Genomic DNA, 22,976 nt, shown 5'->3' with positions numbered 1-22,976 from the left:
CCAGCACACAATAGTATAGTCAGCCTGCACACAATAGTATAGTCAGCCTGCCAGCACACAATAGTATAGTCAGCCTGCCTGCCTGCACACAATAGTATAGTCAGCCTGCCTGCACACAATAGTATAGTCAGCCTGCCAGCATACAATAGTATAGTCAGCCTGCACACAGTAGTATAGTCAGCCTGCACACAGTAGTATAGTCAGCCTGCCAGCACACAATAGTATAGTCAGCCTGCCTGCCAGCACACAATAGTATAGTCAGCCTGCACACAATAGTATAGTCAGCCTGCCAGCACACAATAGTATAGTCAGCCTGCCAGCACACAATAGTATAGTCAGCCTGCCAGCACACAATAGTATAGTCAGCCTGCCAGCACACAATAGTATAGTCAGCCTGCCAGTACACAATAGTATAGTCAGCCTGCCTGCACACAATAGTATAGTCAGCCTGCACACAATAGTATAGTCAGCCTGCACACAATAGTATAGTCAGCCTGCACACAATAGTATAGTCAGCCTGCCTGCACACAATAGTATAGTCAGCCTGCCAGCACACAATAGTATAGTCAGCCTGCACACAATAGTATAGTCAGCCTGCCAGCACACAATAGTATAGTCAGCCTGCACACAATAGTATAGTCAGCCTGCCAGCACACAATAGTATAGTCAGCCTGCACACAATAGTATAGTCAGCCTGCCTGCACACAATAGTATAGTCAGCCTGCCAGCATACAATAGTATAGTCAGCCTGCACACAGTAGTATAGTCAGCCTGCACACAGTAGTATAGTCAGCCTGCCAGCACACAATAGTATAGTCAGCCTGCCTGCCAGCACACAATAGTATAGTCAGCCTGCACACAATAGTATAGTCAGCCTGCCAGCACACAATAGTATAGTCAGCCTGCCAGCACACAATAGTATAGTCAGCCTGCCTGCACACAATAGTATAGTCAGCCTGCCAGCACACAATAGTATAGTCAGCCTGCCAGTACACAATAGTATAGTCAGCCTGCCTGCACACAATAGTATAGTCAGCCTGCACACAATAGTATAGTCAGCCTGCACACAATAGTATAGTCAGCCTGCACACAATAGTATAGTCAGCCTGCACACAATAGTATAGTCAGCCTGCCAGCACACAATAGTATAGTCAGCCTGCCAGCACACAATAGTATAGTCAGCCTGCACACAATAGTATAGTCAGCCTGCCAGCACACAATAGTATAGTCAGCCTGCACACAATAGTATAGTCAGCCTGCCAGCACACAATAGTATAGTCAGCCTGCCTGCCTGCACACAATAGTATAGTCAGCCTGCCTGCACACAATTGTATAGTCAGCCTGCCAGCATACAATAGTATAGTCAGCCTGCACACAGTAGTATAGTCAGCCTGCACACAGTAGTATAGTCAGCCTGCCAGCACACAATAGTATAGTCAGCCTGCCTGCCAGCACACAATAGTATAGTCAGCCTGCACACAATAGTATAGTCAGCCTGCCAGCACACAATAGTATAGTCAGCCTGCCAGCACACAATAGTATAGTCAGCCTGCCTGCACACAATAGTATAGTCAGCCTGCCAGCACACAATAGTATAGTCAGCCTGCCAGTACACAATAGTATAGTCAGCCTGCCTGCACACAATAGTATAGTCAGCCTGCACACAATAGTATAGTCAGCCTGCACACAATAGTATAGTCAGCCTGCACACAATAGTATAGTCAGCCTGCACACAATAGTATAGTCAGCCTGCCAGCACACAATAGTATAGTCAGCCTGCCAGCACACAATAGTATAGTCAGCCTGCACACAATAGTATAGTCAGCCTGCCAGCACACAATAGTATAGTCAGCCTGCACACAATAGTATAGTCAGCCTGCCAGCACACAATAGTATAGTCAGCCTGCACACAATAGTATAGTCAGCCTGCCAGCACACAATAGTATAGTCAGCCTGCACACAATAGTATAGTCAGCCTGCCAGCACACAATAGTATAGTCAGCCTGCCAGCACACAATAGTATAGTCAGCCTGCCTGCACACAATAGTATAGTCAGCCTGCCTGCCAGCACACAATAGTATAGTCAGCCTGCACACAATAGTATAGTCAGCCTGCCAGCACACAATAGTATAGTCAGCCTGCCAGCACACAATAGTATAGTCAGCCTGCCAGCACACAATAGTATAGTCAGCCTGCCAGCATACAATAGTATAGTCAGCCTGCACACAATAGTATAGTCAGCCTGCACACAATAGTATAGTCAGCCTGCCAGCACACTATAGTATAGTCAGCCTGCCAGCCCAGCACACAATAGTATAGTCAGCCTGCCAGCACACAATAGTATAGTCAGCCTGCCTGCACACAATAGTATAGTCAGCCTGCCTGCACACAATAGTATAGTCAGCCTGCCTGCACACAATAGTATAGTCAGCCTGCCAGCACACAATAGTATAGTCAGCCTGCACACAATAGTATAGTCAGCCTGCACACAATAGTATAGTCAGCCTGCCAGCATACAATAGTATAGTCAGCCTGCCTGCACACAATAGTATAGTCAGCCTGCCAGCACACAATAGTATAGTCAGCCTGCCAGCACACAATAGTATAGTCAGCCTGCCAGTACACAATAGTATAGTCAGCCTGCCAGCACACAATAGTATAGTCAGCCTGCCAGCACACAATAGTATAGTCAGCCTGCCAGCACACAATAGTATAGTCAGCCTGCCAGCACACAATAGTATAGTCAGCCTGCACACAGTAGTATAGTCAGCCTGCCTGCACACAATAGTATAGTCAGCCTGCCTGCACACAATAGTATAGTCAGCCTGCCAGCACACAATAGTATAGTCAGCCTGCCAGCACACAATAGTATAGTCAGCCTGCCAGTACACAATAGTATAGTCAGCCTGCCAGCACACAATAGTATAGTCAGCCTGCCAGCACACAATAGTATAGTCAGCCTGCCAGCACACAATAGTATAGTCAGCCTGCCAGCACACAATAGTATAGTCAGCCTGCCAGCATACAATAGTATAGTCAGCCTGCCAGCACACAATAGTATAGTCAGCCTGCCAGCACAAAATAGTATAGTCAGCCTGCCAGCACACAATAGTATAGTCAGCCTGCCAGTACACAATAGTATAGTCAGCCTGCCAGCACACAATAGTATAGTCAGCCTGCCAGCACACAATAGTATAGTCAGCCTGCACACAATAGTATAGTCAGCCTGCCTGCCAGCACACTATAGTATAGTCAGCCTGCCAGCACACAATAGTATAGTCAGCCTGCCAGCACACAATAGTATAGTCAGCCTGCACACAGTAGTATAGTCAGCCTGCCTGCACACAATAGTATAGTCAGCCTGCCAGCACACAATAGTATAGTCAGCCTGCCAGCACACAATAGTATAGTCAGCCTGCCTGCACACAATAGTATAGTCAGCCTGCCAGCACACAATAGTATAGTCAGCCTGCACACAATAGTATAGTCAGCCTGCCTGCCAGCACACTATAGTATAGTCAGCCTGCCAGCACACAATAGTATAGTCATCCTGCCAGCACACTATAGTATAGTCAGCCTGCCAGCACACAATAGTATAGTCAGCCTGCCAGCACACTATAGTATAGTCAGCCTGCCAGCATACAATAGTATAGTCAGCCTGCCTGCACACAATAGTATAGTCAGCCTGCCAGCATACAATAGTATAGTCAGCCTGCCTGCATACAATAGTATAGTCAGCCTGCCAGCACACTATAGTATAGTCAGCCTGCCTGCACACTATAGTATAGTCAGCCTGCCAGCATACAATAGTATAGTCAGCCTGCCTGCATACAATAGTATAGTCAGCCTGCCAGCACACTATAGTATAGTCAGCCTGCCAGCACGCAATAGTATAGTCAGCCTGCCAGCACACTATAGTATAGTCAGCCTGCCAGCACACAATAGTATAGTCAGCCTGCCTGCACACAATAGTATAGTCAGCCTGCCAGCACACAATAGTATAGTCAGCCTGCCAGCACGCAATAGTATAGTCAGCCTGCCAGAACACAATAGTATAGTCAGCCTGCCAGCACACTATAGTATAGTCAGCCTGCCTGCACACAATAGTATAGTCAGCCTGCCAGCACACAATAGTATAGTCAGCCTGCCAGCACACAATAGTATAGTCAGCCTGCCAGAACACAATAGTATAGTCAGCCTGCCAGCATACAATAGTATAGTCAGCCTGCCTGCACACAATAGTATAGTCAGCCTGCCAGCACACAATAGTATAGTCAGCCTGCCAGCACACAATAGTATAGTCAGCCTGCCAGCACACAATAGTATAGTCAGCCTGCCAGCATACAATAGTATAGTCAGCCTGCCTGCACACAATAGTATAGTCAGCCTGCCTGCACACAATAGTATAGTCAGCCTGCCTGCCAGCACACAATAGTATAGTCAGCCTGCCAGCACACAATAGTATAGTCAGCCTGCCAGCACACAATAGTATAGTCAGCCTGCCAGCACACAATAGTGCGATGCCCTGACCCATGTGGGTCACTTGGCAGTGCAGATGTTATGAGCGGGCAGGAAACGGGGCAGCTGCGGGGTATAGGATTGTCACAGTATAGGGCCTGAGAATGGCACAGCTGAGGGACCGGTCTTCAGATACTGCGGTATACTTGCTACTGGGCATGCGATTCTTCGCTGTTCCTAGTCAGGGCACCAGTAAACGGACACCAATGCCAGGGTTCAGTAACAGCGGTGGTTACACTTTTATTGTAACTGAATTAACTGGTAGCAACAGTCTCTTCCGGATGCACTTGAGCAGTTGAGCAGCCAGGATCTGTACAGCAGAGCACCAAGTCCACTCTTCTGAAGGTGAAGAGGGACACACAGGAACACAACCTCCTTGCTTGGGAGCAGGGAGCAGACTCCCTGGCAAGAGGAAGTCACATGGTAACCCCTGGCCAAAGCTCGACGGCCATTGGAGGAACCATGGTTACAGGGCATGGTCACGTGATCCTCAGCCTTTGCATACCACTGCACAGAGTTAAACACATGTACAATATACATGAACCTGAGAGTAATAGGGACTATATAGTCACAGTTGCAGTGCAAATAGTTTCCAGAACAGGCATGGCTGTAATAGCAAAAATAAACTGACAGTGAGAAACAGACAGCGTGTTCTAGGACACTGCATACCTCCCTAGCAAGTTTGAGCCGACCTCGGCGAATCTCGAGGGGTAGCAAACATGAAAAGACTGAACAATTAAACAACCGGACTGAATGATGATTGTGAGTGCTGAAGTGTGTGTTTCCCACGCTTAAGGCACAGGTGACAAAGTGAAACTAAGAAGAGAGTAAACCCTGGTGGCAGGACTTCACCTAGGGGTGCCTAACATACTCTGGTTACAGGTAGTTAGTGCGTGAACCATCTGACATGGAAGCCAGGACAACTTAACTGCTGGCGGGGGACCCTCAATATTCCAGCCAGTTAGACAGTAGGTTTTTAATATAAAGTGTTACCCTACTGAAAAAAGAGAACCGTGAAGACCTGTGTACTGCCTTGGGTGTCTGTGTGAAGTGTCTTGGACACCTGGAAGAGAAAGAATAAAATAACAAAAGCAAACATACATTTGGCGCGCCATACATACCAGTCAATCACACGACACAATTACTCAATAGGCCAAACACACGAAAAGGTATCCAAGGTGCAATATGTATGAACCAGTGTGAATGTTAAGTATGACTATGTGTAGCAACTACGGTGTGTAGGGACAAGACAGAGGTGAACAGACACTGGAAACAAAAGGAAGGGAAATACAAAAGACAACAAATACTGCGAGGTCTGGAGGAGGATTGGCTCACATAACTCTGAAGAAATCTGAAGAAAACTGGCTCAAATAATCTTTCCAGCTGTAGATATAATACTGTAATGAGAAATACAAGACTTGTTAAGAAAAGACACTCCTGCAAAACTTATACTTTCTCTGAGAGGTATATAAACTGACTTCTCTTACTCAGAGGAGGAGCTATCTGACTCTGACACAAAAATATAGATAGATACTGTTTCTTTTTCAAAAGAGGCACTCTACTCTGAGGCTATCTCTGTGACCTTTTGCTTACTCAGAGGAGGAACATACATGAATAACCTTGATACTATTGGAATATGATACTAGAAATAAGTGCAATAATAACCTGTTGATACCACATAATTATGAAAAGTGCTTTAGGAAGGAATGGGTTAAGTGTCTCTGTTAGGTAGAGTCTCTTTAAGGCAATTGACACCATCGTCCATGTAAAGGCTCTGAGACAGGCACTAGAGAACTGTAATGGTAAGTGTCCATCAGCTCATGGCTGGTTAGTACAGGAAACTTGGTCAGGAGGACCAGGCACGAACCTTAAACGTTGCATAGCAAAAAATTAGAACATCAACAGTCAACAAAACAAGAAGAACAGTACTTTGGTCTCTGTAGCGAATTGGAGGAATTCCTCTCGTAGAGCGCTCAGACCGTCTCAGCGGAGGATCCTCTTTAACAGTGATCAGTGCAGGTACAGGTCGAGGATCACCCCCAGTGGCTGGCTGTGGAGGTGGAGTTGTTGGAGGCACAATTGGAAGCGGAGGGCCCACTGGAATGTGCACAGGGACCGCTGAATAGCCTATGGGCATGAGGAACAGTTCAACTTGAAACATTTCTTCCAGAGAGAGAGGTTTAGCTGGAGCCGCTGGGGGAGCCGGAGGCTTTGGTGCAGGTATCGGACACTGGGTTGTAAGGCCTTGTAGGTCCTCCTTAGTGCAACGCTTTATCCTATTCCGGTGCACCGTCTGTGGGGCTAGCCCTGGCTTTTTGACCTCATACACATCAGTCTCTGGGTAAGGGATAGAAGAGATGACATAGGGCTCAGGCTCCCAAAGGCTTTCAAGTTTGTGAGAGCGATGATATTTCTTTAGCCAAACTTTATCTCCCACTTGTAGTGGTGTGGCATTTGCCCTTTGGTTGTAGGCATCCTCCTGGCGCTGTTGAGCTTCCCCCATCCTCTTGTCAACAATTTCCCGGACATCCTGGATTCTCCTCTGATGCTCCTGAACCCAGTCAGTTTCAGGTAGGGGGTTGAAGGCGTCAGGAGCACGGTCCTGAGGAAGTTGGCCTTGGCGCCCGAACATCAGGTAGAACGGGGAGTAGTCAGTGGAACAATGAGTGCTATTGTTATAGATCTCCACCAGTTCATCCAACAAGTGGGGCCACTCTACTCTCTTCGTCACTGAGGCCGTTCGGAACATGTTGATAAAGACCTGGTTAACTTTTTCACATAGACCATTCCCTTGAGGATGATAGGCCATGGTACGGAGTTTCTTACACTCGTGGTAGGCACACAGCTCCTGGAAAAGTTGCGACTCGAAGGCCGGACCCTGGTCCATCAGCAGAGACTCTGGGCACCCATAGTGCTTTACATACTCCTTGTAAAAAGTGAGGGCAGTGGTTCTGGCGGTTAAGTCTCTGACAGGTACCACGACTACCCACTTGGAGTAATGGTCGACCATGGTGAGGGCGTAGGTATACCCGCATCTTGTAGGGGCCAGCTTCACATGGTCTAGGGCGACTAACTGATTCGGCTGGTGGGAGGTGATTGGATGCAAAGGGGCCCTGACTTCTCGTCCACCAGCTTTGGAGATATTACAGGCAGGGCACTCAGCACACCAGTTCTCAATGTCAGCCCTCATTCCGATCCAGTAGAACCGCTGTCGGATAGTTGCCTCCGTCTTGTGTACCCCGAAGTGACCGGACTGGTCATGGTAGGCATCTAGCACCATCTTAGCGTCTCGTCGGGGAATGAGGATCTGGTGGCACCTCTCTCCAGAAACCGGGTCAAGAGAGTTCCGCAGGATCAGTCCCTTCTGTAAGAAGAGCTTCTTTCTTTGCCTCCAGAGTCGCCTTAGTTCGACATCAGGGTAGGGCCTCTTAATCCGCATTGGGACCCGACCAGTCGAGAGGTAGTCATAGATCTCCCCCAGGACACGGGACTCTTCCTGGACGGTCTGCCACCTGGCCAAGTCTTGCGGGGCCCTAGGTGGAGGCGGAGGCATTTCAGGCCCAGCTGCATCAATTGCACTCTGAGTGGCGAACCTTTGATAGAAGGGAGGCATTTCTACATCTTCTCAATCATTGTCCTCTGGGGCCTCTTCACCCTTGGGTAACTGGGACAGGAGGTCTGCATTGACGTTAGCTTTGCCACTGCGGTACTTGATTTCAAACTGCAAGTTGGCCAGTTGAGAAGCACATCGCTGTTCCAGGGCACCCAGCCCAGCTGTGTTGAGATGTGCCAACGGGTTGCTATCCGTATAGATAGTAACAGGGGTGGCCGCAAGGTAGTCCTTGAACTTTTCAGTGACGACCCACACTAGGGCTAGTAACTCCAACTTGAAGGAGCTATAATTGTTGTCATTCTTTTCAGTGCCCCGCAGGCTCCGGCTGGCATAGGTCACAACTCTCTCTTGGCCATCTTGAACCTGGGACAGCACAGCTCCCAGGCCTTGGAAACTGGCGTCCGTGTAGAGCCGGAAGGGAAGGTTATAGTCCGGCTAGGCCAGGATAGGAGGCGTGGTCAACAGGCGTTTCAGGGTTTGAAAGGCAACCTCCTGCCGTTCGGACCACTCGACGGGGAGTCGTCGGTTGTAGCTTTCTCGAGGACAACCCCGGAGTAACTCATTGAGGGGCTCGGCCACTTGTGCAAAGTGGGGAATGAAGCGGCGGTAATAACCGGCAAATCCCAGAAAACTTTTCACCTCCTTGACGGTCTTAGGGGTATCCCAGTGTTCCACAGCCGAGATCGTCTCTGGATCAGGTCGTATCCCCTCAGCACTCACAACATGCCCCAGATAGTTCACTTGGGGTTTGAGAAGATGGCACTTGGAAGGCTTGATTTTTAGGCCATGATCAATTAGGACCTGGAACACTTCAGCCAGATGATGGACGTGGTCTTCGTAGGTACGTGAATAGACAATCACATCATCTAGGTATAGCAGGACACTCTGGAAGTTAAGATGGCCGAGACACCTCTCCATCAATCGCTGGAAGGTAGCGGGGGCGTTGCACAGACCAAAGGACATGCTGGTGAACTCAAAGAGCCCCATAGGGGTAGTGAAGGCCGTCTCCTCGCGGTCTTCGGGTGCCATGGGCACCTGCCAGTACCCACTGGTGAGGTCCAAGGTGGAGAAGTAGGCGGCTGACCCCAAAGCGGCAATAGACTATTCAATCCGGGGTAATGGATAGGCATCCTTGTGGGTAATCGTGTTTATCTTCCTATAGTCCACGCAGAACCGGATGTTACCGTCTTTCTTTTTCACGAGGACAATAGGGGCGGCCCAAGGACTCTGACTTTCTTGGATGACATTAGAGTCTTTCATCTCCTTGAGCAGATTCTTGACCTGCTGATAGCTGGCAGGGGGAATTGGCCGATGCTTCTCCTTGATAGGCAAATGATCTCCAGTATTTATTCGATGCTGGACCAGAGTGGTCTTCCCAAAATCAAGGGAGTGCTTGCTAAAGGCCTCGTGGTACCGTTTGGCAACTTTGAGAATGCCATGGAGATATTCAAGGGGAGTATTGGTGTCGCCAATGTGGAGTTCATCCCACCAAGGGACGGGGGCCCTGTTTGAGTCTCTTTGGGTACCGCGGATAGACCTTTGATAGGCAATAGTCTCCTCACAGACAACGTCCTCAGGATCAAGTTGATACAGCTTGGCCACGGTAGTGAACTTAGGTAGGTCAGCGGCGGAGTCCCCAAGATTCACCAGGCGTACAAGGACCTGGCCATTGGAGACAGTCACCAGGCTCCTAGCAGCTCTGACAAGGGGTTGTCCCTCGATCTCAATAGCATCCAACAGAGCGGCATAGTCAGCATTGTCAAGGCCCGGGCGGACTCTGCACCAGATAAGAAACTCACTGTTAGCCAGGATGGTGATCGGGCGAGCGTCCTTAGTGCGGACACAGCAGATTTCTCCTCGCTGATTGGCAAACCTCCGCTGAGCGGTGAGCTTCTTGATTGTCTTCTGGACAGCTTGCCTGTATTGAGAGGAAGCATGAGACAGGGAGGCATGTAAAGCATCGAGCACTTCAGCAAACACATGGCGAATAACATTCATGCCTAACACAACAGTACCGCCATCTCCCTGGGCCTCAGTAACAATGACACCCTGCCGAGGTAGTTCTCGGCTACCAATACAGATAGTCGGTTCCCAGTACCCTAGTTGCACGATGGGCTGGCCATTGCTAGCAATAAGCTTTAAACGGTACTCCTCAACCGGGCTCAAGGCCTGTTGGTTCCAATCTTCCTCAAAAACATGTTGAGGTATCGTGGTAACCTGGGAACCAGTGTCTATGAGGGCCTCCAAGGGGACATTGTCTATCCAGAGAGTCACATGGGGGCATTGTTAGAGGAATTTGAAGAACCACTGTGCTTCTTGCGGGCCTGGGGTTTGACCTCCTGGGTGTTGGCCCTCGGACCCAGGGGTAGCCCGTTTAACTGATAGCACTGGGATCGGTAGTGTCCATGCCACCTGCAGTGGCGGCAATAGGGTCGTTCAGGAGTTCTAAGTCTTTGTGGGCGAGGTTCATCAGGCTCCTCGTAGTCGGTGTAGAAGTCCTGAGGTAGAGGTGCAGCAGAGGCCCCTTGCAGCCCCCTTAGGGCTTGGCAGAGAGAGTCAACCACCTGTGTGAGAAGGCCGGGGGCTACTGGTGGATTGGCACAGACCGGCTGTTGAGCAGCTTGTACAGCAGCAACAGGTGGCGCCACAATTGAGCCTGGAGGTGAGAGGGTGGGTCCCACTGGATCTAGAGGAACCGGACCTGGGGTACCGCCAGCACAGGGAGTGTCGGTGCCAACCACCCTTAGAGCCAGAGTCTTAAAGTCCAGGAAAGGTATCGTAGGGTTTTGGGCGGCTAGCATCCGCAGTTGGCTCTGGATGAGTCTAGAATCCACCCCCTCTATGAAACGGTCAGTTATAATGCTCTCTACAGCCAAGGGGTCTATAGTGTCTACTTGCCTGAGGGCCCGATAGGCAGATTGGAGAGCTAGCGCATAGTCCCTGAGGGTCTCACCTGGCCTCTGGCGCCGGTCATAGAACTTGAGGCGGACCTCCTTGGGTGACTGTACCTCAAATTCTTTGCTTAGCCGGACCAGGATCTGTTGGACGTCAGCTTTCTCAGAGGGGGGCCAGGACCGTACTTCCTCAGCAGCGGGACCCTCGAGTTGTCCTAACAGTAACTGCACCTGCTGAGTGGGAGAGAGTGAGCCAAGTTCAAGTGTGCGGGAGATTTTCTCCTTAAAAGCAGCTAGCGTGTGGGGTTCCCCTTTATAGCTGGGGAGATTGTAGGGCCCGATGAAGAACGGCACGGCTGCGGTGACTATAGCGGCAGGGGCAGCAGCACGTGCTGCAGGCGGACTGCCTGACCCATCAGAGTCACTGTCGCGGCCGGTAGACATGATGGTGAGATCCGGGGTACTGCGCCTTTAAGGGAGCGGGACTGTGCTGGAGCGCTGGGCAGACGGGCCGGGTGATGAAAGAGTGCAGAGCTTGTAGGTGGCAGCCTTGGAGTAGCAGGACCAGTGGACACAGCAGTGCAGTATGCCCGGGGTTGGGGAGATAGGGCGGAAGTCGGCTCCTAGGACTTCCGGCGGTCTGGTCACAATCTTCTTCCCCCTCGCAACAGAGGCTGCAGTACAGCAGGGCCGGGAGGCGGAGCTTGCACAGCGCGCGCGCGCGCGCTCAGGAGAAACACATCAGCCCCCTTGTTTTAACCCCTCCGTAGGCCGCAGCGCGGCAATGGCAAAGTCTCTGGAGGAGTTTCAGTACAGTTCTGGGCACTTAAAACACAGTCTGTATCCTGTTCGTGATGCCAAAATGCGATGCCCTGACCCGTGTGGGTCACTTCGCAGTGCAGATGTTGTGAGCGGGCAGGAACCGGGGCAGGTGCAGGGTACAGGATTGTCACAGTACAGGGCCTGAGGGTGGCACAGCTGAGGGACCGGTCTGCAGATACTGCGGTATACTTGCTACTGGGCATGCGATTCTTCGCTGTTCCTAGTCAGGGCACCAGTAAACGGACACCAATGCCAGGGTTCAGTAACAGCGGTGGTTACACTTTTATTGTAACTGAGGTAACTGGTAGCAACAGTCTCTTCCGGATGCAACTGGGTATATAGCAGACTTATATAGACAGAGCTAAGGTGGTGCTGCATAGGCTGAGGTGAAACGTGCCGGATGATGGGAGTAGTAGTGAGAGAAGAATAGAGATGCTGGGTGGTTTAGAATACTTGCTGTGAATATCTTGACTTGTTGAGCAGAGGAATAACAGGAACGTCACCCAGATGAGGAGGAGATACTCCGGGCACTTGAGCAGTTGAGCAGCCAGGATCTGTACAGCAGAGCACCAAGTCCACTCTTCTGAAGGTGAAGAGGGACACACAGGAACACAACCTCCTTGCTTGGAAGCAGGGAGCAGACTCCCTGGCAAGAGGAAGTCACATGGTAACCCCTGGCCAAAGCTCGACGGCCATTGGAGGAACCATGGTTACAGGGCATGGTCACGTGATCCTCAGCCTTTGCATACCATTGCACAGTTAAACACATGTACAATATACATGAACCTGAGAGTAATAGGGACTATATAGTCACAGTTGCAGTGCAAATAGTTTCCAGAACAGGCATGGCTGTAATAGCAAAAATAAACTGACAGTGAGAAACAGACAGCGTGTTCTGGGACACTGCAATAGTATAGTCAGCCTGCCAGCCCAGCACACAATAGTATACTCAGCCTGCCATCCCAGCACACAATAGTATAGTCAGCCTGCCAGCACACAATAGTATAGTCAGCCTGCCAGCACACAATAGTATAGTCAGCCTGCCAGTACACAATAGTATAGTCAGCCTGCCAGCACACAATAGTATAGTCAGCCTGCCAGCACACAATAGTATAGTCAGCCTGCCTGCACACAATAGTATAGTCAGCCTGCCAGCCCAGCACACAATAGTATAGTCAGCCTGCCAGCACACAATAGTATAGTCAGCCTGCCAGCACACAATAGTATAGTCAGCCTGCCAGCATACAATAGTATAGTCAGCCTGCCAGCACACAATAGTATAGTCAGCCTGCCAGCATACAATAGTATAGTCAGCCTGCCAGCACACAATAGTATAGTCAGCCTGCCAGCACACAATAGTATAGTCAGCCTGCCAGCACATAATAGTATAGTCAGCCTGCCTGCCAGCACACAATAGTATAGTCAGCCTGCCTGCACACAATAGTATAGTCAGCCTGCCAGCACACAATAGTATAGTCAGCCTGCCAGCACACAATAGTATAGTCAGCCTGCCAGCACACAATAGTATAGTCAGCCTGCCAGCACACAATAGTATAGTCAGCCTGCCTGCACACAATAGTATAGTCAGCCTGCCAGCCCTGCACACAATAGTATAGTCAGCCTGCCTGCACACAATAGTATAGTCAGCCTGCCAGCCCAGCACACAATAGTATAGTCAGCCTGCCAGCACACAATAGTATAGTCAGCCTGCCAGCACACAATAGTACAGTCAGCCTGCCAGCATACAATAGTATAGTCAGCCTGCCAGCACACAATAGTATAGTCAGCCTGCCTGCACACAATAGTATAGTCAGCCTGCCAGCATACAATAGTATAGTCAGCCTGCCAGCACACAATAGTATAGTCAGCCTGCCAGCAGACAATAGTATAGTCAGCCTGCCAGCACACAATAGTATAGTCAGCCTGCCTGCACACAATAGTATAGTCAGCCTGCCTGCACACAATAGTATAGTCAGCCTGCCAGCACACAATAGTATAGTCAGCCTGCCTGCACACAATAGTATAGTCAGCCTGCCAGCACACAATAGTATAGTCAGCCTGCACACAATAGTATAGTCAGCCTGCCAGCAAACAATAGTATAGTCAGCCTGCCAGCACACAATAGTATAGTCAGCCTGCCTGCACACAATAGTATAGTGAGCCTGCCTGCACACGATAGTATAGTCAGCCTGCCTGCACACGATAGTATAGTCAGCCTGCCAGCACACTATAGTATAGTCAGCCTGCCTGCACACGATAGTATAGTCAGCCTGCCAGCACACAATAGTATAGTCAGCCTGCCAGCACACAATAGTATATATAGTCAGCCGGCCAGCCCAGCACACAATAGTATAGTCAGCCTGCACACAATAGTATAGTCAGCCTGCCAGCACACAATAGTATAGTCAGCCTACCTGCACACAATAGTATAGTCAGCCTGCCTGCACACAATAGTATAGTCAGCCTGCCTGCACACAATAGTATAGTCAGCCTGCCTGCACACAATAGTATAGTCAGCCTGCCTGCACACTATACTATTGTGTGCTGGCAGGCATCTATCCAAAGGATAAATATCTAGGGCGAAAAAACCAAGATTAGGTGATGGCATAATACTGTGACTAAGTGGTATTTACGCCTTAAAGGGGGTGTCCAGGCTTACAAAAATATGAATGCTTTCTTCCAGAAACAGCACCACTCTTGTCCTCAGTTTGCGTTTTGCATCTCAGTTCCATTGAAGTGAATGGAGTTGAATTGTAATATTACACATAACCTTATGACAGGGGTGGCGCTGTTTTTGCAAGAAAGTAGCTGTATTTTTTCTAACCCTGGATAACCCTTTTTTAATGTTTTTGTAATTATTTTTCCTCTTTGCCTTATACTATATCTTTTTCTATTTTTCCATAGACAGAGCTGCATAGGCTCATTTTTTGGGACCAGTTGCACATGAAGCAGGTGTTTACATTCTTCACCGTGGGTCAGTACAATTACAACAATAATAAAATTTCCAGTCTGCCACAGTGCTCTCTGCTGCCACATGTGTCCATGACAGGAACTGTCAAGAGCAGGAGAGGTTTTCTATGGGGATTTGCTACTGCTCTGGACAGTTCCCTTTAAAAAAAGAGGTCCAATGAAATGTAGTATTTTACCCTGTCACGCTGCTTTCATGTCATGTACCCAGGTGATCGATTGTCGCTCAGCCAATCAGTGAATGGGGCAGTGTCCATGGGGCCATGACATTGCAGCTGGAAGAGCTGTGTACTTGACATACCCGGATTCCAGCCGACAATTATATCTGTCTGCCGTCAGCGAGACACAGGAGCAGCGCTATGGAGGCACGGTGACGGGTGAGTTTATTATGTTTATTATTTTCCCGCCCCCCCTTCCCCCACCTTCCTTCTTTTTTTCAATTTCACACAACTTCTCCTTTCATGCTACATTGTAATCTGTACATTTTGTACAACATTACTCTGTGATGCAAAATTACATCAAGGTGCCCAGGGATGCCCAGTGCTGAGTGGAACGTTTCAGGCATTTTCATACATTGAGGGAGATTTATCAAACTGGTGAAAAGTGAAACTGGGTCAGTTGCCCTTAGCAACCAATCAGATTCCACCTTCCATTTTGCCAAAGAGTCTGTGAGGAATGAAAGGTGGAATCTGATTGGTTGCTAGGGGCAACTAAGACAATTCTACTTTACATCAGTTTGATAAATCTCCCCCAATATTTTTATTTTATGATTCCAATTGTTGGTGTGTATAGCAAATATGTGAAATGTTGTTTCTGAAGCAAAAAGGTTAGAAACTGATGTGTAGGAGGAGTTCCAGTTGGGACTTATGTTGCATACATTTCCCTGGGGGTATTGCTTCCACTAATGTAAGGTTTTACAATACTTTATTTTAAATAATAACTTGTCACATTATTGAAAAACATTGGTCAGTGTCCAAAATAAACTTTTAACAGTAAAACATGTTTAAAGAGGTTTTCCAACATTTTTTTTTATTGGAAAAGGGAATAATTTGTAATCTGTCCTTTTCCCTTAAGGCCCTATTACACAAAACGGTTATTGGCTGTTACGGCCCATAATCGTCTTGTGTAATAGAAGACAACGATCGGTCGTCATGAATGATGTCGGCTGATCATTTCTGTCGTTTGTCTTTCAACATGTTAAAAGAGAAACGACTATGATAGCAATGATCTGCTGCCGTCGCTCTGAGGGTTTATGTTTGTTTACATAAAGAACTTCCAGGTCACAGGGGTCAGCAGTGACCTCACAGCTCTGCAAGCCTATAGCCCCACCCCTACCTCTCTGACTCTAGCTCCACCCACTCTACCCATAGGCAGGAAATGTCTACCTTCCTATATGTGTCTTTTGAGCAGCATGGTGGCTCAGTGTCTGCCAATTACTTATATTATTAAATAATCTATTTTTTTTTTATCCATTGTAAGACTACAAACCCCAGTTTGTAGTCCTGTAAAATGTACATATAATGTCCCTTTAGTGGTATGTGGTGTGATATGCTGAGGGGTTGTGTTGCTGGGTGGTGTAGTGCAACCTTAGGGCTCATCTTCTGAAACCTTCCTGTCACGGTGGGGTCCGAGGGTGCTGGGGCCCTTGTCTTCTTCAGCATACACACAGGGACATATCATTTTTAATAAAAGCCTTCACACAATAGCGGTGAAAGTATATTAAGACTTTACTTGAAGGATAACTATATACAATCCAATACAGGGGCATCTGATGATGGCAAACTGTTGGCTTGATCAGAGTCCTTTGCTTCAAGGGGAGGGTTACCTTGGTTACTATAGCTTAGACTTGGTGGATAAATAGGGTTTCAAGTAGACAGACCTGTTCCAGAGACTTTGCGGTTTTCCAGCCTTTATAAGGTATGTGTGTATAGGTACTTGAAGTTACTGAAGAGACGCTGTCAACACTCACTATCATGTAGGAGGAAGACGCATGGACACACTGACTTGGAAGCCAGGAAGATGTGGACGGTGAATAGGAGACCCTCTATCACTTCACCAATCCGACAGCAGGCACTAATAAATACAGAGGATGTCCTGCTGAGACTTTGAAGACACATATTAGTCCTTATGGCTGACTGGAAACAGGTTAGGGGGCTGAAGATGGAGTCTGACAGGATTACTGAGGTGATTCAGGAAGGTTAGATGTGACTCTGGCATTGCCAGACTACCAACTGTCACTGACAAGACCACACAGCCCTTCTAGGTAAAAGGTGGGCGGAGCTAGCTTTCCCCTGGCCAATCACTGGAGTGTGATAGGTTGCAGAGGAGGAGCACTGATCAAGCTCAACACTTGTATTATTAGAGATTAATACACACAACATATTGAATAAATATATGACAGAAAACACGATCTCCGTAAGAGAGTTAGGAAAAAGCAGCAAATACATAGGTCCCAATACAGACTGTCTAAGGTTGCCAATAGCAACAATACATCTCCAGACGCCTGACAATAAATACCTTTCTGGGCCATTACACACATGTTAGGAGTTGTAGTCCTGGAATACGTTTGCACTACAGTAGCCATCCTACAGGTGGGGGAGTTTCTATGAGCCAGGATTCTGCTGCAGATTTACCTCAGCAAGAAATAGATAGAATGGTGACTAACATGAGGTGAAGTATCCCCTCTCTCCTCTCCATATTACAGAAAGCAGCAGCCTCTCTCCTCTCCATATTACAGAAAACAGCAGCACTGCCCTAACACTGTAGATCTGTACCAATATATGGGAAGATTTATCAAAGTATTTACAGAAGAACAGGGAAACAGTTGCCGAAACCTAGAATCTGATTGGTTCCTATTTGCAACTGTTTCCCTGTTAAGCCATGTTCAAACAACGTATGAGACTGGCCAATCCGTGACCCGGCCGGGTCACGGAACCGCCGGTCTCTGAAAAGATAATTTTGGCCGCAGTGTTCTGATGTGGGCGCATCCCTGCGCCCCCGCATCAGAACTCTCCACTGCACGCTATGGAGCGAGTGGCCGGTTCTGCGGCCGCTTTTCACTGTGTATAGCGGCAGCAGAAAACTAACATGTCAGTTGTTTGTGGTGTCACGAGAGATCCTGGCTGGGATCCCATAGAACAGTAGGCAACGTATCTTTTTGCAAAAGTTGCCGATTTCAACAATGGCCTTACTTTTACAAAAAGATATGTTGTGTAAACATAGCCTTACTTTGCACAGGTTCCTTTATTTATATTGCTCCAACCTATGCTGTAGCACTGTACAGAGATTGTAGTCACTCATCTTGGTCCCTATCCCCAATGAAGCTCACAATGTTATGGAGAGTGTGATAAAATCCATGCAAACATGAGGGGACATATATGCAGCTGTTATCCCAGGACTCCAACACTAAAAAGCAACATGGCTAACCTCTGAGCCGCCACAACATGGCTAACCTCTGTGCCCCCACAACATGGCTAACCTCTGTGCCCCCACAACATGACTAACCTCTGTTCCCCCACAACATGACTAACCTCTGTGCCCCCACAACATGGCTAACCTCTGTGCTCCCACAACATGACTAACCTCTGTGCCCCCACAACATGGCTAACCTCTGTGCCCCCACAACATGGCTAACCTATGTGCCCCCCACAACATTGCTAACCTCTGTGCCCCCCACAACATGGCTTACCTCTGTGCCCCCACAACATGGCTAACCTCTGTGCCCCCCACAACATGGCTAACCTCTGTGCCCCCCACAACATGGCTAACCTCTGTGCCCTCCACAACATGGCTGACCTCTGTGCCACCCGCAATATAGCTGTCAGCTCCTGCTTTCCTCCATGTCTTGCTGCCCTCACTGCTGCAGTTTCTACTAGGCTCGGATATTAACTCCTCCTACAGGGGTGGGGCTAAAGAAATGTGGATGCATAATTCCACCCACCTGATGACTCACTGTTCCCTCACTGGCAGGAACAGGAAACAGGGAGCGTGACATCACAGGAAGTAAAGAAAACACAGGCAAAGTGGTCATGTGACTGAGAACACAATAAGTGCTAAAAAAAAAGAAAATAGGAGTGTATATAGAATATACAACACCCACAGAAGTCAGTCCAATGCTAGTTTATTGAAAAATCCCAGACAACCCCTTTAAGTTTATTTACATGATAATTTACTTTAGCACCATTGTCATAACAGTTTTGAGGACGAACATTTTTAAAGTCACTTAAACGCAATGAAAGACAGAATGTGATCACACCAGAAATAAACTATGGGAAACTGAGTAAAGATCAGAAGTTGTGGCTACTGGATCCAAGCCCAATAAGTGGAGTGTGGCCTGATCCCAGTCTTTCCCCAAACCAAGTCGCATACAGATGCCCGGGTACTGCTGGTCAGCTCTTCCTGCCCATTCAGTGGCTGCTCCAATGCTTCGATAATGTTGCAAACTGTTCAAAGAAACAAATACACAGTGAGACAGTCTGTCATCAGCTGCTTAGCCGCGATTGGCTGAGCACTGTTATGCTCAGCCAATCGCGGCTGAGCAGCTGATGACACGCTGGAGGGGGACCGGCATGAGGGAGGGCAGGAGCAGTCAGGCCAGCCTGCTGAAGATGACGTGATCGTCACAAGATGACAGCCGAAGTCGACAGTGATTCCGTAAGTATAGTGCATCACACTTCTGGGTCCGCGGTCGGGGGAGGATGGGACATGGGGAAGAGGGTCATTCACTTAAATAACACACATTACAATGTTGTATAACTTTGTAATGTGTGTTATTTAGTGAAAAAATATCTTAGACCGTATTACCCCTTTAACTTTTTTGTTCATAATTGAGTCAACACTAATGTGCTGTATGCATACCTCCTGTCTCCACCACTTCTCCCTGAATTCACAGATAGATCTACAAGGTTCAGTGCTGGAAGCAATCATGCAGGAGTGGGAAGGGTGGTGGAGGGGAGGAGGTAAGCATGATGGGGTTTGGTACTGCCTCCTGGACACCTAAGCTCTGAGCATGATCTACTGCTGACAGTTCCCTTTAATATGCAATTTTTTTTGGCAGCTGTACCTCTTAGGGACGGACCGGTCCAGCTTCAAAGTGTTAAATCTGATTCCGCTCAGTATGTTGTGGACACGGACTATCTGCAGCACCAGGAGAGTAGCGATCAGCTTATGGATTGTATCTATCCCTCTAAGACCTAAAAAAACAAAAACAAAATGGTAAGACATAAAAAGAGACTTGCTCACTGTGGGAAACATAAAAAGTTATGTTAAAGATAGAAGGAAGAAACAGGATGATATGACCCTGGGAGGCAGCTTGGCAATCTTCCCCCAAATGACTGGTGGCAGTCCTTCCTGTATAACAGCCAATCATGCGGGAGTATAATGCTTGGTTCACACTGCGTTTTTGCAATCCGTTTTTTTTATCCGTTTTTTGCAAAAAACAGATTTAAAACGGATGCATTTGTGTGCATCCGTTTTGATCCGTTTTTCCATTGACTTCCATTGTAAAAGAAAACGGATCAAAACGGATCAGTTTGGTTTTTTTTTATAACGGACACAAAAGTAGTGTCAGATACGATTTTGTGCCCGTCAAAAAAGGGATCCCTTTTGATCCGTTTTTTTTTACAATCAAAGTCAATGGGAAAACGGATGCACACGAATGCATCCGTTTTTTTCATCCGTTTTTTGCAAAAAACGGATGAAAAAAACGGATTGCAAAAACGCAGTGTGAACCTAGCCTAAGGGTGAGTGACAGTGGTGCATGTGTCCTAGACAACATAAAGCAGGGAGAGGGGAAGAGACTGCAGGGAGAGAAGCTCACAGAAAGGTAAAGCTAATACAGATATACAGATGATGTAGTGACTTAAGGGCCTTTTACATGGAGTGATTATTGGCCAGGAGAATTGCAAGAAACACTCCTTTGACTAATAATCAGCCAATGTAAAAGTGACAGCGGTCAACCGAGGTCAGGCAAAACGCCCGATCATTGGCTGGTTATCTGTTTAGAGCAAGCTTCAAAATTTATCAGCATCGGCCACACATCTCCCTGTGCATACAGGGGATGTTAGGCCGATGGCAATAAAGGGAAACTGACAGCACAGATATACATATATCCATGCTGTCAGTTTCCATATTACAGACCAGTACCTACTTACCAAAGCTGAAATCCGGCCTCCTATTCTCCAGCATTCCGGTTCCAGCCACTGTGTCTTCATACCCCGCCTCCTCCAGCTGTCAATCATTCTGGAGGAGGCGGTGACTGAAGACACAGTGGATGGACGGAAGGGATGGAGACGAGGATGCTGGATCACAAGCAGCAGCAGTAAGTATGTACTGCTGTGTTATATGAAAACTGACAACACAGATATATGGATATCCCTGCTGTCATGGCTTCCATGGCTGCACAAATAATACAAGGATCGTTCATGCAGCCTGGCCACTACATTTCTTATGTTGTGTAAAGGTACTGCAAAAAAGTGCCTATCTTGCTGATCTTCTCATCTAAAAGGACAATTAGTGTCAGTCAGTATTTCATTATGTTTTTATTGAAGGGAATAAAAGGAAAATTCAGTCCTTAAGCCAGCTTTTAATCTAGTTACAAACGTTCTAAACCCAAAGACCTTAATTTAGCCGTCAGACGTCCATAAGGGATAGTGTCTAACGCTTTTGCAAAGTCCAGATACACTATATCCTCAGCCACTCCCTTATAAAGACTTTTACTCACTTCTTCCCTTATTCACACCTTATTCACCACAATGGAAATTGAAGTGTCACTGTCTAAATCAACAGTAGATGTGATATAAAGCAAGTTTGCAATTTACATTCTTTTTTTTTGTTATCATGCTTTATAACTAAGCTATACCTACTTGTATCCAGGTCCAGTCTCCTGAAGGCAGGTTTTTAGTCTTGTGCTGGTTGAAAAAAAGAGACTTAACACAGGAATTCCGGCCAGTACAGAGAGTCACAGCTCAATGTGTCCATCAGTCACATGACTGCCTTCTCTCTGTGAGCAATCAGTTGGCCTAAGAGACATGCAACTTCCTGCGTTTTGGGTTTTTTTTTAACCAGCACAAGACTTACAAGCTGCCTTCAGGAGACTGGACCTGGATACAAGTAAGTATAGCTTTGTTATAAAGCACAATAACTGGTAACTGGTAAAAAATAATGAATGTCATTTAAAGGAAGGGAGAGGGGAAAAAGTACTAACAACATTAAGTTCATCAGACACAGCATGCATAGAGATGGATTGTATTTACAATGTAACCTACCCAGAGATCTGATGCCTTTGTTTACAAGAAATTCGTCAGTCAAGTACCGGACATTGATGTGTAATAATGTACCGAGTTCTGGGCTCAGCTGCCAATATCCTTCCTGCAACATAAAATACAACTAGTGAGATTGCTTTTAAGGCCATGTTCACGCAACATTTTTTTTATGACAAGAATGGCCGTTGTTCATGCAGTGTATTAAACAACATCTGTTCGGTACGGCCGCAGAAATAATTGACATGTCAATTATTTCCAGCTGTAGTCCATTGAAATCAATGCAGTTTTCAGTGCAACAATGGCTGTTTGACACTCACAACAACGGACGTTGTTCATGCACTGTGTGAACAAAGCTGTACATTGTAATATTTTTTTAAGGTGACTAAAATAAATTACCGGACTTTGAAGAGACGACAGAGATGACCAAGAAGGAGGTGCTAAGTGTATTCTCTGCAAAATACAAATATACAGTCAGATTATAATTATCAGTGAAGACACATAGCTCACTGTCTCTAAAGGTGGCCAGACACCTGGGGGCTGGGTTCACACTATGTATATTTGAGGCTGTATTTGGTCCTCATGTCAGGTCCTCATAGCAACCAAAACCAGGAGTGGATTAAAAACACAGAAAGGATCTGTTCACACAATGTTGAAATTGAGTGGATGGCCGCCATATAACAGTAAATAACGGCCATTATTTCAATACAACAGCCGTTGTTTTAAAATAACAGCAAATATTTGCCATTAAATGATGGCCATCCACTCAATTACAACTTTATGTGAACAGAGCCTTTCTGTGTTTTCAATCCACTCCTGGTTTTGGTTGCTATACAGCCTCACAAATACAGCCTCAAATATACATAGTATGAACCCAGCTAATGGTGCGTTCACACCTACAGG

The 22,976-nt window shown here is 47.3% G+C and overlaps 1 protein-coding gene across 5 annotated transcripts in view; it reads right to left on the bottom strand.

The window, feature by feature from the left end:
- Positions 1 to 18,973: 18,973 nt before the first annotated feature.
- LOC138792407 (protein mono-ADP-ribosyltransferase PARP4-like) overlaps positions 18,974 to 22,976 on the bottom strand; it is a 66,277-nt gene continuing 62,274 nt past the window's right edge. For all 5 annotated transcript variants that reach the window (XM_069969797.1, XM_069969796.1, XM_069969798.1 and 2 more), the window contains 4 exons: positions 22,473 to 22,526; positions 22,080 to 22,182; positions 19,877 to 20,006; positions 18,974 to 19,256 (listed from right to left, as the gene is read on the bottom strand). In XM_069969797.1, coding sequence (XP_069825898.1) covers positions 19,064 to 19,256; positions 19,877 to 20,006; positions 22,080 to 22,182; positions 22,473 to 22,526 — 480 coding nt within the window. In that variant the 3' untranslated portion in view covers positions 18,974 to 19,063. The remainder of the gene's footprint in view (positions 19,257 to 19,876; positions 20,007 to 22,079; positions 22,183 to 22,472; positions 22,527 to 22,976) is intronic.

Source organism: Dendropsophus ebraccatus, chromosome 5 (assembly GCF_027789765.1).
Source record: "Dendropsophus ebraccatus isolate aDenEbr1 chromosome 5, aDenEbr1.pat, whole genome shotgun sequence".
NCBI classification, from domain to species: domain Eukaryota; kingdom Metazoa; phylum Chordata; class Amphibia; order Anura; family Hylidae; genus Dendropsophus; species Dendropsophus ebraccatus.
This window is presented reverse-complemented; position numbering and strand designations above follow the sequence as displayed.